Below are 14,257 nucleotides of genomic sequence, written 5' to 3' on the forward strand. Positions count from 1 at the left end.
CCTAAATCGGAGTTCCTACATTCATACGTACAGTACTTGACACAAAATCAACAAGAAATTCCTCCTTAGAACTCTATTCCACACTTTCCATTCATAAATACACATGTCAACATATTATCATCTTTAGTCATATCTCAAGAAAATAACTCTTACATACTCAGACATTTCACATCCTCACATAAAACATCACTTATTAATACATAACTCTTTATGGTCTATTAATTCGAACCCTTAAGTAGTTCAAACAGCTTGGATACCCTCACCAATGGCTCCGGAAGGGTCAAAAACCCCCATATCGACCTAAAGAACGTCCAAAACGGACATTCCGAACTCCCAAAACGTCAAAAACATCAAAAACACTACATTTGTCACGCATAACTCGCTCTAGCGAGTTGACTCATTCGCTCAAGCGAATTTACCATTCCAAAATCACGAAAATTCACTTTTCGGGCTATACCGACTATTCCTTTCATCATACAGACTTTCTAGACATCCAAAAACTCATCTCCTATTAACAACCCATATTCATCCAAATCTTATAAACATCTAAACTAAACATATAATTAAAAGGCAGCGGATAAATAGTACAATCCAAAATTTCATATCAAAAACCTAGTCTCCTTTTAAATCCATAAACAGATTCAAAATCTTCGATCTATACGTATACCTAAAAAAAAAACTTCCACCGATTCAAAATACTTAATACGAACAAGATCTCTTCAAAATCATCAAAACAGAAGCATATTCCAATTCCAAACCGTACATCAATTCAAAAGATACAAGAGAAGCAGAATTTCATTCTAAAATCATAAAGAGAGTCAAAATCCTAAACATATACCAAATTTAAGATCTCACAGAAACAAAAAGACTCAAGGTTAGCTCCCCTTACGGTTTTCTCCTAAGCTTGCTTTCAAAATGGTTCCCCGACGTTCTCCTACCTTAGAATTCCTTCTCGTGGCTCCAAACTTACCTATACGACTTCTCTGGTCCAAGGCTTCTATGTAACAGTTCTCAGATTCAACTTAGGAATTTCTCTCAGCCCCCAAAACACTCTTATATAACCAGAAAACGTGTTTGAATAGTAAAACGCGTTTACTGAGTCAAAACACGTTCAAAACGCGTCCAAAACGCGTTCAGCGAGTGAGCCTGATTTTGACAACTTTGTCAGTCCGGTTGAACCCCTTCTCGATGTTGGAATTACGCGTATGAGTACTCGAATCGAAGTTATTCGAGTCTACTTTCTAATGGAGAAAGAATTAACTCAATATCTAATTTATAAAAAAAATTATAATCGAAATACTAAATCTTGTCAAAGTTGACAGCATTGTATTTTATACTATGATTTATACTTTGTTACAACTTGTTACATTTTGAGTTTCTTAGTCTTCTAATGACCCAAAACTTACTTTTTCTTCTAATTTTTAGGGTCTTACAATGAAAGATTAAAATTATTTTAATAAAATTGAATTAAAACTAATATTATATTCATTAAGTGTGAACTATCTTAACATGCATCTATTGTTGGAGGAAGTGCTCATTTTAAAAATAAAAAAAAGGAAATCATTGAGAGAAAATAAAACTCTGACTGATTCAAATGTTTTAGGTTTGTTGATGAAGTCAAGAACCATAAGCTGATATAATAAATAACATTTATTAGAAAAATGAGAGCAATAACATATGGATAGTGGTTAAGTATCATGTATGAGAATGAAGAGAAAAGAAAAAATAATAAATATGATCATAAATTGATCTATGCAAAGAGAGATATGAATAATTTTAATACTCAACTGTACAAAAATTATATATATATATATATATATATATATTCTTTTTAAGTTATTCAAAAGTGAGTTACTTTTTAAGTGTTCTTTGAGTAACAACTTAACACTTAATCAGTAAAAACAAATTATCATGTAAAAAGCTTAAAGTGGCTTCCAAATTATAATTTACTTAAACCAATTATTATCACAAGTTCAATACACTTCAACTTGGACTCCTTAAGAGCATAATGCACTCAAGCTATAAACCTTTTTAAGCAATAACTAAGTTTAAAAAAACAATATGTTAACATGAATTAAACCAGTTAAATCAAATATATTATTTCCAATTATTCATGCAATAATAACTTCTCTTACTCAACAATTACTTGTCCAAGTAATAGGTAAAAAAGATTTGGGTTGTACAATAAATCATAGACACCTAATGCATCATTATCAAACATTTTCAAATTTCAGTCAAAAGATTAACTAATTGAGATAATCCCTTTTCTCGATTGACAAAATCAGTAAAAGGACCAAACAGTTACATAATAGGAAAATGAGAGATATTAGAATAAACTTACACCAAAATGAATTCTAATGTAGAAACACTCTAGAGCACATTAAATAATGCTTGATATATAGATTTTTTTTTCAACAAATATATGAGAATTTGGGTCAATAAATTTAGAGATCGGAGATTTAAAAGCAAAAAGAAACTTGCCAAAAAATAAATTTTGATAGGTAAAAGTTGACATTTACTTTATCATGAACCTAATAGTACTATTGGATCAAGAAAATGATGGTAATTGTTTTTCATAATATTAGAGAGATGAAAGAGAGAGAAAAAAGAATTAGAGAGATATATATTTCTAAAAAAATGTGTCTATAATTCTTTTAGTAACAAGAATTATTTCTCCCAAACACGCACTTCAAATTCTCAAGTGAAATCTCTTGATTTTGCATCTAGATCATATTTTACAAAGATTTGATTTTTTAATTTGTTTCTTTGTTAGTATTTTTCCAACTTAATTATTTAGGATTTAAATTTCATTTTGATTACAAAAATAGTATACGTTAATTATAGGAGTGACAATAAGTCAATTCGATCCATTTAAGTCTGACTTGATATTGATATGACAAAATCAAGATAAGTTGAGTTGGTCTGTCAAAGTTAAACACTACAACTTGGGCTAATTCTTTGGCAAGCTTGTGGACTAGCCTACCTAATTTTTCTCTTTTGTCATTGAAAGTTTATCACATAGAAATAGATTAAATATTTTTTTACATAAAAGAAACTTATATCGAGCTGAACAAATACTGAAACAGGTTGTTATCTAGACTATTTTAGATATTGATCAAGTTGTACGAGACTTTGACCAAATTGTATGAGAATTAGCTAAACTTTCATGTTAATAATGGAATTTTATTATCGTTGAAATAAAATCATGTTAATATTAACATTGTAATAAAGGTAAACTCCATTAAAATACAATCTCGTCTTTTCAAAATGATTCAAAAACATGTGACCTCAACAAATTTTCTAAAAATTGATTTATCCTTTTCAACTAAGCATCTGTTTATATATAATGTATAAAATTAAACATCAGCTAGGTAAAATATTAGTAAATAATTTCAAATTTCACTCAAGATAAATTTGTTGAATTAATATTTTCTTTTCAACTAATCGAACCATCAAAATAATCAAACAATCACAAAAATATAATTTTGAGAGATATTAGATCAAAATTTCATTCACACTAATAATTTATGTTTGGATAGAAAGACTTAAAAACACGTGATAGGAATTATTATTGTAATAGATAAGGATTTAAATAAAATAAGAGATTTTAAAATAAAATAACTATACTCCTGAATAAAATTTAAAGTTTCATAATTAATCTTCCTTAATAATTACCCTATCCATACTATCCTATGTAAGCAAGGGATCAGAATGATTTTAAATATTTAAAAAGATGAAAGAAAAGAAAAGAAACAAGGAGTATTAAAAAAAATTCACCCATGGAGAATTGGAATATGTGTAAATTGAAAGAAAAAATAAGATTCAATCAAAACAACTTAAATTAAAAAAAAAATCACTTTATATAAAATATAATACTTATTATTTGAGATTTTTTAATTTTTTATTAAATTTTTTAAAAAAAAATCTCAAAAATATTAAGTATTGGTTGTTAGTAAGTCATTTTCAACTTGATTTTAAAATAGAAAATAAATAATTAATAATTTTAAAACTTGTATACCCTAAAATAAATTATTTATCACAAATATAAATATAAAATTATTTATAAAAAATACCTATTTATAATGAATTTAATTATATAATATATATTATATATTTATTATAATTCATAATTATATTTAGCATTTAGATTACACATGCTAAATTATAATGATAGTTGTTTTTTATATTCTTACAACATTTGTTTAGATACTACACATGTTTAATTTTATTCAAATTCTGTAAAATTATCACGGATAATAAAATTTTATTAAAAAATATTTAATACAATTATATATTCATATATACATACATACATATATATATATATATATATATATATATATATATATATATATATAATATATATATATATATATATATATAAATTAGAATAACTTAACTAAAATCATCAAAAATCTAGAAATGAAGAAAGCTCTATTTGAACTGAGAGATATTTATCTATTTAAACATATTCTTAATAATTTTTCTCAATCTCTTTTTAAGTTGTCATTTTCAACATCTTTAATTTCTAAAGTTACCATAAATAAAAATAAAATTATTTATTAAAAGCGTAATTTATAAGCTTAAAAAAAAACTTATTCGTTCATATAATGATAGGAAAACTAAAATAACGATATAAATCTCAAGTTTGAAACTGTCACAGTAGAGCAACTCATCAACCATAAACGATATAATTCATTAATACAAAAACACGAACACATCATGAACTACCATGATGTTTTTTTTTTCACCTACAAAACCAGACAATCCATTATTGCTTTCGCAGAATTGATGACACATTCCATTCAAACAAACACCCATTAAAATTTCCGCCAAAAAAGGTGGTTAGTTGGGAAGGCACACAGCATTTCTTCTTAAACCTAACACTCTATCTCCCATACTTACACTTCCAATTCCAAATTCCACAGCTTTCACTTTCTTTATATATAAAAAAAATCAAACACCCCCGCCACCACACACTTCTTCTCCACTCTTTGCATCCAAACAGGCCCCAAAACAATTAGAGGGAAAATACACTTCAATGGCCTCTTCACGCCCTACCAATGTGGGAATCCTTGCCATGGACATATATTTCCCTCCAACCTGCGTCACCCAGGTCTCTAATTATGTTTTTTTGTCATAAAGATGTGATTTTTAAACTCAGTTTTGCGTTTTGTTTTGTAAAGCTGCGATTTTTATCGTTTCTTGGTTGCGTTGTGTGTTCTGTTTTTTGGGTTGTGCAGGAAGCTTTAGAGGGTCATGATGGGGTGAGCAAAGGGAAATACACTATTGGGCTTGGACAGGATTGCATGGCTTTCTGCTCTGAGGTTGAAGATGTTATCTCAATGAGGTTGGTTACAATTTTGCATAAACAATAAGCATTCCCTAGTTATAATTGTTTCTTTTAGTTAATGGTTTGATTATTGCGGTGACTTAACTTTCGGTACCTTTACTTTTGAATGTGTAGAGAAACTTTTCTATAGGTACTTCTAAGAGAGAGAAAATGAAGAAACAAATTAAGTTTCTCCATAAGTTAAAGTTAACTTGTGCTTAAACTAATTTGTACAAGCCCTGACGTAACTTATTTAAATTCATATTTTTAACTTGTGTATAAGTTAATTTTAGTTTATGGAGAAGTTCATTTTTTTATCTCTCTCCTATGGAGAAGTGTATCCTGTTTTGATTTTGTTCTACTTAAAACTCTTAAGTTATTATTTCATTCTCTATCCAACTGTTTGAGGGTTATAAAGAACTTGGGATTTAAAGTCGTTTTGAAAGTTTAGCAGTAAAGATTTGGAGTACTAAAGGGTGTGAGATTAGGATTTAATTGGGGGAGGGTTGGTGGTTTTTCTTATAAATTTTGTGGTGAAAATTGATAATTTAGTTGGTGAAACTGATTACTGGGAGATTTTTCTTATAAGTCTAATGTGGTTCTTTTTTGGGGGTATTTAATTCATGCTTTTGTACTTGATTTATGTTATGGACTTGTATGATAACACAATACACATCTTTCCTGCACTTATTATTATAACATTTTGCTTTTAACCTTTGAATTTGCAGCTTGACAGTAGTTGCTTCACTTCTTGAAAAATTTAATGTTGATCCAAAGCAAATTGGACGCTTGGAGGTTGGAAGTGAAACTGTCATTGATAAGAGCAAATCCATTAAGACCTTTCTGATGCAAGTTTTTGAGGTAAATCATTCTCTGCATTGGTGGTGGCTATTAAGTGTTGACTCTCACCTTCTAAGGCTATTAGGCTTTACAGCTTTATATCTCTGTGGTATCTGCATCTTATATTTATTCATGCAACAATCAGGCGAGTGGTAATACTGACATCGAAGGTGTTGATTCAACAAATGCGTGCTATGGAGGAACGGCGGCTTTGTTCAATTGTGTGAATTGGGTGGAGAGTAGTTCATGGGATGGACGTTATGGACTTGTTGTATGTACAGACAGTGCGGTATGAACTCCTGGAAAATATTAATCTTTCTTTTCCTCCTTTCTTTTGCTGCGGATTTACTACTTTATGAACTGTTATATTTTAAAACGTCAAAATCAGTGTATTTTAAAGACACAGCAGAGGACAACACAAAAAAACTAAGCAGAGAGTCCAAATTCCATAATTTTCTCTTGCATTGTTAATGATACATAACCATTAATAAGACCCAACAAAGGATGAACGGGAGAAGCTATATATTGTTTAAGTTTATAGTTGAATTTCATCCATAGTTTACCAAGATATTTGTTTTACAAGAAAGCCTGCAATGAGTTATTTTGAATGTCTAAGTTTCATCTCTTGTTGCACTTGACTACTTTTATAGTTATGTTCCTTTCCCTTCAAATGTTGAAATCAATTGCAGATTATATGCAGTATCAAACAATTTATTAGCAATGGCTTTATTGTTTCAGGTATATGCAGAAGGACCTGCTCGTCCCACTGGAGGAGCAGCTGCAATTGCTATGCTTGTAGGGCCAGATGCTCCTATTGCTTTTGAAAGCAAACTCAGAGGCAGTCACATGTCTCATGCATATGACTTTTACAAGCCAAATCTTGCTAGTGAATATCCAGTAATGGTTTCTCACCTCCTCACTTTAATTTTATTTGCATCATAGCTGTATTATGAAGAGCTGTCTTAGTTTATGATTGGAATTCTTTTGTTCTTTCAATAAGAAAAACTTCTTCACGGTGAAAATATTTCCAAATTCTCACTATTATGCTTTAGTGCCTGTTGGTGCCTTCTGTTAATTATCTAAACGTTCAGCACTCATTAAGACATATTTCTCTTTATGTTTAATTGGTTGTTTTCTTGCTATAGGTTGTTGATGGAAAACTCTCACAGACCTGTTATCTCATGGCACTTGATTCCTGTTATCGGATTTTATGTGAGAAGTAAGCATAGACCGAACAAAAGGGCCATTTTGAATTTTTCTTTTTGGTTTCAAATTCTCATTAATGTTCTTCCATATACAGATTTGAAAAATTGGAGGGGAGGCCTTTTTCAATATCAGATTCTGATTATTTTGTGTTTCATTCTCCATATAACAAGGTAATTGTCATGCAGGAATTTTTTCACCATATTTGGAATGAAAACGAAAAGGCAGAGAAGTATGTCATAACACCACCTACAATGACTCTACATAATTGCTTTCTTGATGTATTGCAGCTTGTGCAGAAAAGTTTTGGCCGGCTATACTTTAATGACTTCATGAGAAATCTCAGGTTTTTGTATCTGCTACCTTTATATTTCATGCATTTTTAATTCAAGGTTCCAAGCATAGAATGCCATTGATCCTTTTGACAGCATAAAAGTACTCTGCTAGTTTTAAATTAACGTCTTTGAATCCTAATTTTGTGTTTCTCAAATATGTTGTCTGCTGCCAGTTTTGTTGATGAAGCTGCCAGGGAGACCCTTGCACCATATGCTTCCTTATCCGGTGATGAGAGTTATCAAAGTCGTGATCTTGAAAAGGTAGCTACTCTTGTCATGTTTAAATTTTTGAAATTTGAATCCTCTTTTATGATTGCTTGAATGGAATGGTCTGTTATCACTGTGATTGAACAGGCAAATCAGCAAGCTGCCAAACATGTATATGATGAAAAGGTGCAGCCCAGCACACTAATCCCAAAGCAAGTTGGTAACATGTACACTGCATCTCTTTATGCAGCATTTGCATCTCTTCTTCATAATAAAAACACTTCATTGGTAAGGTTTTCAGCACATACCTGCTTTGTTTATTTTCCCTCTGTCCTGAACTGCATCTTTGCTCATATGGGTAGTCTTTCGATGTGCAGGTGGGTAAAAGAGTAGTTTTGTTTTCATATGGAAGTGGCTTAACAGCTACAATGTTCTCCCTCCGCCTTCAAGAAGGTCAGCATCCGTTTAACTTGTCAAACATTGTAACCGTGATGAATGTTTCGGACAAGTTGAAGCAGAGACTTGAGGTATGCAGTTTTTGACCACTTATAAGCTACTACATGATCTTTTGATTTTCTAAGCCGACATATCAGAATATGATCATATCATAATATGATCATATCTAAATATGACTTTGTTTTATACATTTAAAACAATGTTGTATTGCAGATTCGTCCTGAAGAGTTTGTGGAAACATTGAAGATCATGGAGCACCGTTATGGGGGTAAGGACTTTGTGACAAGCAAGGACTGCAGCTACTTGCCTCCAGGAACATTCTATCTCACCAGTGTTGATTCTATGTACAGGAGATACTATGGCAAGAAGGACAAGGTGATTGCATAGTTTATATGTTCAAATTTAGAGTTAAAAAATGCATTTTCTTATGCTTTACATGTATTTGATCTTTCATAAGGTTATTTATCAAATTGTTTATAAGATGATGTTTTCATATTTATATGCAATTGTTAATTGTTTAAAATGAAAATGTATTAGAACTTTCTTCTTATGAGTGCAAAAGAAGTACAATGATGATTTTAAGGATTTTCCCTTTTTACCATATTGAGTGTAGTAATTGAACGCATTTATTAACATTTTATTTGCTGATTGTTACATCACCTTTAATGCATTGAATAATTCGAAGTGTGAATATGGAACAGAATATATTAGTGAAATATAAAGGAGAATTAGAGGTATGATTGATTAAAAAATCAATAAACTTCTATAGTGATATTAAAATCAAGGAATGATTAATGTAAAAGAAATACGCAATAGTTGTTGATCCAAAAAAACATTTATGCTTCGTAAGAGACAATATTGTTTTAGTTCAAGAAACAGAGTCTCTCTTTAAATACTCAACGCAATTGTATAGTAAAGACTAGAATTTGAGACCACTCATTAATCTAAAATGATTATGTCAGATAATTCTAAAATATATTACACGGACACATTATTTTTTATTGTGTTATTAACCAAAATTAAAATTTAGTGTTTTTTAAGTTTTACGACAGAGTTGAAGTTTATTGACAGGGCCATTCGTGACTTTGTATGATGGATGGAGTAAAGTAGCAGTAATTTGTCATAACTTAGAAGTAAGAAAAGGCAAAAGGCGTACATTTTCTAATTTTTGTTTTAAAACCTTGTTATTTTACTATAGTTTTATCACAATGTATCTCAAATTTATGATTTTATTTCTTTGTCTTTAAGAAGGATTCACAGTAAAATAAAATATTAGTTTCCTAACATATTTATTGTATCTTAGTAATTAATTTTGATCGATAATTCGAAAGTTGGCAAAATAATATACTAAAACTAAATGTAGTTTGTTTTAATGTATATAATTTTCGAATAATATTACTAGAGTTTATTTTTCGTAGCATGATAAACTTTTTTTTTCACACGTATACTCCATCTCAACTTACACATAAATAAAGGATATTCGTAGTTTATTTTTCATAGAACATGTTTGTCTGATCTTAACCTTTCATTTTTCGAAAGTATATAACATGAATGATACATTAGTTTTAGTTATATATAAATATAAGGGATTAATATCATTCTTAATTCAAAATATTAAAAGAATGAGTTTATGAATTTTTATTTTTATATAATATTTAACTTTTTCATATTTATTTAATACGAAATTTAAACTTACAATAAAATTTCTAATAACAGTTACATCTTATTTAATCCTTAAGATCATGAATCCCTATGTTCTTAGAAAGAAGAAAAGTCAAAAGCGATTAATCCGCTAGTGAAATTAAAAATCAAAATTATTCATACTCCTCGTATCACATTACTGACTACTTACATGTTTAATTCAGCAAATTATATAATTTTATGTTTTAACCTTGATTTTCATCTCACATCAAATTATACCCCCAAAACATCAACTAAAACTTCCAATACTATTTATGATCTCTTTTATATAGTTTTAGAGAATAATGAAAACTGTGAAAATTACCCTATGATTAGATAAAAGGAACATTCCTACAAAAACTATGATAATTATTGGCGAAGAACATAACCTCTCATCATCACCAACTTCACAACTACTTACCTAAACTAACCTGATAGGTATAAGGCAACAGAAAAATATCGTAGCATATGCCATATACACATACCTAACAATTGTACTTTTGTGTCGTACACCCCTGCAAAAGCATACTCACATTTTTTTCCCAAATTCACGTAACTTACTATCTTATAATTTATATTGGTGTTACTTATTTTGATACTTATAGCCTTAATTTTTTTATCAAAAATATATTAATTAATGTGTTTTTTATGTTTACTTTAATTATTTCACGACGTGACAACTTATTTGTTCCTTTACATTCTAGTTAATTAATAATTTGCAATAAGAAACACGCATGCCAATTAATTTTGAAATCTTGATTATAGTTATCAATTGTGTTACACATAAATTACGAACTCCTTCTGGTAATTTGTGCTAATTAGTTCTTAATTAATTCTTAACAACAATTACGTTGTTGAATAGCCAAGATTTGTGTTTTGTGCGTGTGTAGATGGATGAATATACTTGATCTTAAAGCAGAACAAAAGTGAAGTCAAAATTTGGCACTTCCAGACTGATCTCCAAACATTGAGTGGCTTTCAAGCACAATAATTATGCATTAAACTTGTATTTTAATGTTAGTATCAACAACTTTCTATTCCATATATATATAAAGCATACACGTGCTCAAGGTTTTCATCAAATCCTCATCACTTTTCCAGTTATTGCATTTCATAATTACTTGTTTCACTTCCAAAAAAATGGCACTTTTGCCATATTCAGGATGCATTGTTCTTTGTGCAACCATTTTTCTCTTCTTCACGTTATCATCATCAATGTCTCAAGCAGAGCTTGATGCTCATTACTACGATAAAACATGTCCACAGGCAGAGAACATAATTTCAGACACTGTTCTCAGTGCTTCCAAATTTGACCCAAAAGTCCCAGCTCGGATCTTGAGGATGTTCTTCCATGATTGTTTCATAAGGGTAAGAAAAAACTAACTTCATTTCACGTCTATTCATGTTTAAGATTAGGATAACGATATTTGACAATATTATTTTGACAACATTTTAATATCATTTTAGTGTCATTCTGTAATTAGATTGAAAAATTTAAGAAAAATATCTTTAAGAAAAAAATCTTTAACAATGTAAAAGTATAGTGTCTCTTGATTAGATTTAAGAAAAATTATGTATAGTAGACGATAATTAGGTCTAGATATTATGATAGTTCAAAATCAGCATGAGTAAGGAAAAAGAAAAATAATAAATTTAGAAAAAAAAAACTATTTGTTATTAAACCAGTTCGCTGTCTAAAAAAAATTAAAAAAAAAAATTTAAGTATAAAATGATGGATCTCTCGTTAGTTCATAAGAATATGTATATAAAAATGAAGTATTTATTGGGTGTGTAACACATTATTATATTTGGACTATAATATCCTTTTTTTTTGCCATTTTTAATTACTTTTTTTAAAACTAGTTTTTTTTTTTCTGAAATTTATATTTCAGTAAAGTATATTAATTGTTTGTCCTTTGAATATCAGAATTTTTTTCTCTGAAACTCTTCCTATTTGAAAACTTGAACTTAGCATCAATATTGCTGTGAATGATAGGGCTGTGATGCATCGATATTGCTGGACTCAACTCCCAAAAACCTGGCTGAGAAAGATGGTCCACCTAATCTCTCTGTTCATTCATTCTATGTTATTGATGAAGCCAAGACCAAGCTTGAGAAAGCTTGTCCACACACTGTTTCTTGTGCTGATATAATCGCCATTGCAGCTAGAGATGTGGTGGCACTGGTAACCAGAATATTAATCCTTCAAACTATTTTATAATTATACGAAAATTTAATTTATATTATAAGCATAAAGTAAAATTAAATTAAATTTAAAGTCCACCTTTTTACAGTTACAAAAGATTAAATTAAATTTAAAATCCCCTCCTACACCGACTCTAACATGTTACAGTTAAGAATAATTTCATAACAAATTTATATCTCAAATTAAATAGTATTTTTATTACATTCAATTATTTAAAATTATTTAGAAATTAAGATAAAAATTAGTTTAAATACTTGTAACTTCTGTTACGACAAGGTTTAGATTAAAATTGGTATCAATGTTTGATTGGACTTACATGCATTTATATAGTGTCAGAAAAATAAAATGGACCCATCAACTACATACTGATCTCTGAACAACAATGATTCTTCCACGCATGGTCAACTATTGTAAAAGAAAGTGAAACTTGTTTCATATGTTGTAATGATCGTTGTTCATAAATTTTCCCAGTCTGGAGGACCATCTTGGAATGTGCTAAAAGGAAGAAAAGATGGAAGGGTGTCGAAGGCGTCAGAAACAGTGAACTTGCCAGCTCCAACCTTAAATGTGAATCAACTCATTAAGAGTTTTGCAAAGAGAGGTTTAGGAGTGAAAGATATGGTGACTCTCTCCGGTGGCCACACTCTTGGATTTTCGCACTGTTCTTCTTTCCAAGCAAGAGTTCATAACTTCAGTTTGTTGCATGCTATTGACCCTAGTTTGAACACTGAGTTTGCTCTAGACCTGATAAGGAAGTGTCCAAAAGTAAACACAAACCCCAATGCTGGACACTTCCTGGACTCAACATCATCAGTGTTTGACAATGATTACTATAGACAGTTGGTGGTGGGAAAGGGTTTGTTCTCATCAGATGAGTCTCTTGTTGGGGATCAAAGAACTAGGTGGATTGTGGAAGCATTTGCCAAAGATCAGGGCTTGTTCTTCGGAGAGTTTGTGGCTTCAATGTTGAAGCTTGGTAATGTGGGGGTCTCTGAAAATGGGGAAGTGAGACTTAATTGCAAGGTTGTGAATTGAGGAAGAGAGAGATCGATGAACTTAGCATCGATTTTTTTGCTTCTTTCCTTCCACCTCTGCTCTTTGGAGAACAATTGTCCAATGATGTCTTCTTGTTGTGTGTTTAAATAAGAGAAAAATGTTCACTTCTACATCTATTTCTACGGAGTGAAGAAATTTAGATTAGCTTTTAAGGTCTTTAATGGTTGAAGAATAAGTGTTGAAATAAGCTTTCATTTTACGTTACCCAGCATTTAGGATATCCAATTTATAGAAATCCAAGACTTCATCTAACACACTTAAACTAACACTGAGGCAAAAAAAACCTCAAAACTCTGTCTGACACGTTATGGAGTAAGACAAATTGAATTTAAGATAATAACATTTTGCATAGAAGATTCACGGTTTGGTCACACAAACTAAAATTGATGAAATGAAGTTTTGCATAAAACTCACTGAAATAATCATCTGACTAGTGTAATTAGTTTATCTCATCTAAGTATCTATGGTCTCTTTCTCACAAGATTCAACTACTCAGATAAGAACAAAAAATTCTTTTACCTTAGTTACTGTTTATGACATGATGGATTCAATCTAAGAGATAGATTAGATTGTATTTTTCACTTCTACTCCATCAAAAACCCTCTAAGTGTAAATTAATAAATTACGTTTTTACAAATTACCTTAAAAAATTATCTTTTTGATATCTTACAAGCTAATCATTAAACTTTAATACATTACAATTCATTACAAATTGAATAGCCTTATAATGTTGATTTTCTAATAGACTGGATTCACTTGTCTTATTTATAATATTGATTTTTTATTAGAATGAATGCACTTGTCGTGTGATAAAAACATCTATCAGAAGTAAGTTCTAAGTCCCAAAGAAAATTTACCCGCATATAATTGTAAATGAAATATTTAATTTTGATCAGGGCAAATTATTATATGCTCTTAGAGATAGAATGAGAAAGAATGTTG

General features: G+C 29.9%; 2 protein-coding genes across 2 annotated transcripts; both read left to right on the forward strand.

The window, feature by feature from the left end:
* The first annotated feature begins 4,770 nt into the window (after positions 1 to 4,770).
* On the forward strand, positions 4,771 to 8,974 carry LOC108344789 (hydroxymethylglutaryl-CoA synthase). Its single transcript, XM_017583285.2, has 12 exons — positions 4,771 to 5,116; positions 5,244 to 5,350; positions 6,061 to 6,193; positions 6,318 to 6,461; positions 6,911 to 7,069; positions 7,318 to 7,391; positions 7,473 to 7,548; positions 7,666 to 7,721; positions 7,884 to 7,971; positions 8,065 to 8,205; positions 8,295 to 8,444; positions 8,587 to 8,974. Exons 1-12 carry the CDS (start codon positions 5,042 to 5,044, stop codon positions 8,758 to 8,760), a joined length of 1,377 nt encoding a protein of 458 aa, XP_017438774.1. The 5' UTR covers positions 4,771 to 5,041; the 3' UTR covers positions 8,761 to 8,974.
* Positions 8,975 to 11,148: 2,174 nt separating this feature from the next.
* LOC108345094 (peroxidase 66) lies at positions 11,149 to 13,425 on the forward strand. Its single transcript, XM_017583664.2, has 3 exons — positions 11,149 to 11,421; positions 12,050 to 12,238; positions 12,731 to 13,425. Exons 1-3 carry the CDS (start codon positions 11,194 to 11,196, stop codon positions 13,292 to 13,294), a joined length of 981 nt encoding a protein of 326 aa, XP_017439153.1. The 5' UTR covers positions 11,149 to 11,193; the 3' UTR covers positions 13,295 to 13,425.
* The last annotated feature ends 832 nt before the right edge of the window (positions 13,426 to 14,257 follow it).

This window comes from Vigna angularis, chromosome 8 (genome assembly GCF_016808095.1).
Source record: "Vigna angularis cultivar LongXiaoDou No.4 chromosome 8, ASM1680809v1, whole genome shotgun sequence".
In the NCBI taxonomy this organism is placed as follows: domain Eukaryota; kingdom Viridiplantae; phylum Streptophyta; class Magnoliopsida; order Fabales; family Fabaceae; genus Vigna; species Vigna angularis.